Consider the following 5735-nt stretch of genomic DNA (forward strand, 5'->3'; position numbering starts at 1 on the left):
CAAACAAGCCTGACCAAATTCTGCAAGACAGAAACCACAGCTCCTACTTAGGTGAGGCAGGCACGCCCGCGTGGGCTGCACATGAAGGACCTCCCCCTACACCAGCCCGTGTGGAATCAGGACCGGTTCAGTCCTGGGCCTGTCACCTACTCATGTTTATTACCCAATGTTCATGTTCCCTTTCTGCCAGTCAGGCCTTCGCCGTAACTGCTAAGGAAGCCTGTGTTGTACCCGCCAATCCCTTCCTGCTGCCCAAGTGGTTGTCATTCCTGTGACAGTTATTTCTCCAAAAGGGAAACGGTTCCTAAGAGCCAGTGACAGTGACAATCCGATAAAAATGAGAGCTCTTGGTCTGTCTTTCCTGGAATAAGCAGCCATGGATTTTGAACACTTACTAGTTCAGTGATGGGGAACCTTTTGAACTTGGCATGAGAGCATTCTGAAAAGCCCTAACTTAACTCTGGTGCCGTGTCACATATAGAAATTTTTTGATCTTTGCAACCACAGTAAAACAAAGATTTACATTTTTGATATTTATTTTATATATTTAAATGCCATTTAACAAAGAAAAATCAACCCCAAAAATGAGTTCGCTTGTCACCTCTGACACGCGTGTCATAGGTTCGCCATCACTGTACTAGGGGATAGTTCCTGAGCTGCTGACTCTATCGACGTGAGCATTAAAGTCCTTCCAACACCCCCCGAGGGAAGCTTATAGGGTCCCCACTGTACCGTTAGAGCCAAGGGGGGTCATGGTTTGCCTAAAGGTGAACAACACAGTAAGAGGCGGATCCAGAATTCAAAGCGGGGACTGACTCCAAAGCCTGTGTTCTTTCCACTCCGCAACTTTCCCTTTTAAAAACATACATATTTTTATTGATTTCAGAGAGGAAGAGATAGAGACGTCAGTGAAGAGAGAGAATCATTGATCGGCTGCCTCCTGCACCCCCCCTACTGGGGATCGAGCCTGCAACCGGGCATGTGCCCATGACCAGAATCGAACCCAGGACCCTTCAGTCTGCAGGCCAGTGCTCTATCCACCAAGCCAAACCGGCTGGGGCTGCAACGTTACCTTTTAAATCCCCCTAGTGACTCACAGAGAAAGCTGTTGAGGGCCAGGTTCATGACTGGCTGATGAGAACAACCAGAATCTCGGGTCGGCTTCATGGGTAGATGCCCACTACACAGGGCAGTGCTGCTGGTCAGAGGGCGGGAGCAGGTCACCTTGGAAACAGGAAGATGGGCCCTGAGTGACGTGCTCAGGACGGAGAAAGGGCTCAGCCGCTCCCCCAGCTCCGCAAGCCTGTGGGGCCCAGCCTGTCGGTGGCACCCACCGTCTCTTTCTCTCCCAGGTTACTCGGTGGCGGCCATCTCTACTGGAAAAGGGGTCCACTTTGTCGCGGGCGCCCCGCGGGCGAATTACACGGGCCAGATAGTGCTGTACAGTGTTAATGAGAACGGCAATGTCACAGTGATTCAGGCTCACAGAGGCGACCAGGTAAAGTCATTGGTCAGCAGATGGAGTTAATTTCAGGGACAACAGGGGCGGGTGGGCAGAGGGGCGTGGGGAACGACCATTTATTGAGTGCCCGCCCCTGGCTGGCTCTGGCATCTGCCTTTACTTGAATATTCCTGAAATCTTCTCAATCCTGAGGCCGGCCGGGTCCTTTGACGGGCTCCTGAGAGATTGACTCTCCTTCTAGGTCACAACTTCCATGGGCTGAGCTGTCAGTCAGACCCAGTCCTGGGGGCGCTGCAAAGCCTGTGCTGTTTGGCTACTTCCTGCTCCATATATTTTTTATTTTTTTCCATATATTTTTTAAAATATATTTTTTATTGATCTCAGAGAGGAAGGGAGAGGGAGAGAGAGCGATAGAAACATGGATGATGAGAGCGAGTCATTGGCTGCCTCCTGCACGCCCCACACTGGGGATGGAGCCCACAACCCGGGCATGTGCCCTTGACCGGAATTGAACTGGGACCTCTTGGTTCACAATAGTATGTTGATGCTCAGCCACTGAGCCACACCGGCTGGACCCACTCCGTATTTTTGATGCCCTGATTGGTAAGGCCGTGATGCCAGCACCTAACCACGCTTGGAGGCGACCCCGCTGGGAGCCGAGGATTCGGAGAGAGAGTGACAAGGGAGTGGCTGCTGTGGCTCCGACTCGCTGGGGGGAGAGCAGCTCTCCTTCCTGCCGCTCTCCTCTGGCGGGGGCCAGTCTCGGGGTCAGAAACGGACACGACTGCCCCAGTGGTGCCCACAGGGCCCGGGTCAGCCGGGAGATCCCGTGGCCTCACTGGGCATCTCTGACCTCGGGGAGGCACCTGGTTGAGATGAGAGCAGGGCTCTCGACACCCAGCGGGAGTTCTGTCCCCCGAGGCCGAGAGATGACTCTCCACAGGCTCCCCCTCTCGGGGTTCGGTCTGACCCCACTGTCGGCTTCTCCGGAAAAAGAAGGCCCGGCCTTCCACCTCCTGGACCCAAACCAGCCGTGGTCTCTTCCCTTCCCTCCTCTCTACGGCTTCGTAAAAGGGTGCTTTTATTTTGAGAAAAACAAAGCAGTGAAAGCGCAATGAAAGGAATCATTTCTTTTCATTTCCAAATCCTTCCGAGGTATACACAGTGACGCGCGTTGAGCAATGGTTGGATGAGATGAACATTCAAACCCCCAGCCTCTCTCACTTCGCCTCTCGCCCTAACCCTGCGGGCCCCATCTCTGCAGCCACCCCTCCTCTGTCCCAGGCCTGACCATGGGCCCGTCCGTCACCCAGGCTTCCCCTTCTCACTTGGAAACTCCTTGGCGGCTCCTGAGATGCAATTCATACGACACTCATCTTTCTAAGCCGCCCTGGCTCCCAGCACTCGCTCACTCACTCAATATTTGGCACTTTCCTGCATTGTAACATATTTTCCATGGGAGCACAGCATTCGTTCCACCTCTCTCTTCTCCTCCCCCTTTCTCCGTAATGCACCCTTATGCCTCTAAGTGTGGCCTCTGACCCCCAACGGCAGACACACCTGGCGTGCTTATGAAAATGCCGTCTTCTGGACCACTCCCTCGGCCTGGCCTCAGCATCTCTGGAAATGGGCCTCAGGAATCTGTATTTTTAGTTCAATTACAAAGGCAGTCTGCTGGAAGAATTCCTTCAGTCTTTTTATATATATATATTTTATTGATTTTTTACAGTGAGGAAGGGAGAGGGATAGAGAGTCAGAAACATCGATGAGAGAGAAACATCGATCAGCTGCCTCCTGCACACTCCCTACTGGGGATGTGCCCGCAACCAAGGTACATGCCCTTGACCGGAATCGAACCCGAGACCCTTCAGTCCGCAGGCCGACGCTCTATCTACTGAGCCAAACCAGTTAGGGCTGGAATCTGTATTTTTAAAGATGTTTTCTTGGTGATTCGGGGGCACCCTGCACTTGAGATGGTGCCGCAGGCTGAGGGCAGGGGCTGTGTCATCCGTCTTTACGTCCCTAGCACTTGGCAGGGAGTAAGCACTCACGCTTATGTGTCGAATGAGGAAATAAAAGTCCAGCATCGCACGAGGCGCATTGGGGCCCCGGGAAGCCTCAGGCTGACTTGCTTCATCGCTGCAGATCGGCTCCTATTTTGGAAGCGTGCTCTGCTCCGTGGACGTGGACAAGGACGGCGTGACTGACGTGCTCCTGGTGGGTGCGCCCATGTTCATGAACGACCTGAAGAAAGAGGAGGGGAAAGTCTACCTGTTCACCATCACAAAGGTACGCAGATGCTGGCGCGGACTTGGTTTAATGTGGATTGGCATGGTCAGTAAAAGTAGCCTGCCTTTTTGCATTTGGTGAAAGAAAGTCTATTATTGAAGGATGATTTTCATGTACGGAGTGTTTCTGTTTCATTATTGGGAGGATGTCACCGTTCAGTTGTGATTTTTAAAATCGCGTGAACCTAGAACCTAACCTAGAGCCTACTTACTGTGCACTGACATTTTCCATGAGGTCTTTGCATGGATGTTCTCTTACGCATGAAGTGGTCCATGCATATCGTTTTTAAACACACAAACACCTGAGTATGTCCCCGTGTCCTCTCCATTTCTTCTTCTTTTCTGTAAAGAGATCACAATAACAGCTCAGAACTGTCTTGTGGACTTTTACAGTGAAATAGACAAATGGACCAGCCCCGTGGGAACCCCCTATAACCCTGGATGCTTTGCACATCAGCCGCCAGGAAATTCCATTGCTTAGTGTAACGGTTAGGTATACATCCAACTCCGGAACTTTCCAGTCCTTGCACATCAAACGTAGCGTGCGCCAACGTGGAAAATCCTTCTTTCCAGCTGGTGGGCTGAACCCTCTAAATCTATGCACGTAAATACAGGGTCATAGACGCTCCGATGGCCACAGAGGGGGAGGGGCGGGCAAGAGGCGCTGATGTCAGCGCAGTGAGTGTTATGTTTAGCTGTTGTGACATTTTGTCCTCCCTTATTTATTTAAATTAATGAAAAAACTAGCCCTTCAACAGAAGCAAGTAAAACTGTTCTAAAGCACATGCAGAACGCAGAACTGAGCACCCAGTGAGGAACGGGCAGAGCCCCGTGCTTTCCCGGATCCCAGGTTCGTAGCTGTTCCTGGCTGGCCAGCTCTTCTGAAGGATCATTAATGGCTGCAAGTGAGACCAGCTCCTAATAGTTTATCAAACTTGGTGACACGCAGACTTCTCGGCGAGTGTGATCGAGGGGGAACTGGCACCGCCTGGTTTCCGGTGAGGAGCGTGACTTTCTTGTGAGGCCATGCAATATCCCCATTCTTATTTCAAAATCTGAAGAAACAACTGCGTCTTTTACAAGGAAAGGTCTTTTCTTTGGGCGGAACTGCTCAGTGTTTCTTACACTGGGATATGCGTGATCTCGGTTTTCACTTTCTGTGCCATGAAAATTGTGCCACTGTTCAGTAATTTTTCCGTAAAGGTCTAAATTAAGATCTTGCTTTTTATTTTGTCTCCACCTTAATTTTATTCAAAATATTAATAGGTTTTCACCAAAAAAATTTTAAGTCAAAGGTCTAGAAACAGGTGACGATATAACATGAAGGAAAAGAGGAGACAGAGGAATAGGTGCCTTTATGTAGGTTGTGTTGCTAAAGAGAATCGCCCCCTCGCACCTCGCTTTATAAGCAGATTCCCATGACCTTGCTTACGAAAATTCTTATTTATAATTCTGATCATAACAGGAGGGTTTTGAATTCTAGGTTTCCAACCCTCCCCCCTTACCCTTTGCAAGTGGGCGTGGCCATCGCTGGCTGTGAATTGTAATGGTGAGGCTGTGAGGTTCGCTGTACTCACCCCCTCCCCTTCTCCAGGGCATTTTGAACTGGCACCAGTTCCTGGAAGGCCCGGAGGGCGTGGAAAACTCGAGGTTCGGCTCTGCGATCGCCGCCCTCTCGGACATCAACATGGACGGCTTCAATGACGTGATCGTCGGGTCGCCCCTGGAGCACCAGAACGCGGGAGCCGTGTACATCTACAACGGCCACGGCCACACCGTCCGCACCAGGTTCTCCCAGGTAACCCGGCAGCCAAGGTGACATGTGCACAGGGGGCAGCACCATGCCGGCTGGGGAGGAGCATGGGGACCATCCACGTCGCCTTCTCCTCTCGGAACTATTCGCTCACTCAGTAATCTCCATGTAGGTCTTACACATATAAGAGGGTCTGCCCATGTCTGGTGATGGAAACTAGAGAGAAAAAGAA

At 51.3% G+C, this 5735-nt stretch overlaps 1 protein-coding gene across 1 annotated transcript in view; it reads left to right on the top strand.

The window, feature by feature from the left end:
- Nucleotides 1–5735, top strand: part of ITGA2 (integrin subunit alpha 2) — an 85993-nt gene that overhangs the window by 47893 nt on the left and 32365 nt on the right. The window contains exons 13-16 of the mRNA XM_015562609.1: nucleotides 9–51; nucleotides 1353–1498; nucleotides 3608–3751; nucleotides 5345–5548. Coding sequence (XP_015418095.1) covers nucleotides 9–51; nucleotides 1353–1498; nucleotides 3608–3751; nucleotides 5345–5548 — 537 coding nt within the window. The remainder of the gene's footprint in view (nucleotides 1–8; nucleotides 52–1352; nucleotides 1499–3607; nucleotides 3752–5344; nucleotides 5549–5735) is intronic.

This window comes from Myotis davidii, unplaced genomic scaffold, assembly GCF_000327345.1.
Source record: "Myotis davidii unplaced genomic scaffold, ASM32734v1 scaffold496, whole genome shotgun sequence".
NCBI lineage: Eukaryota > Metazoa > Chordata > Mammalia > Chiroptera > Vespertilionidae > Myotis > Myotis davidii.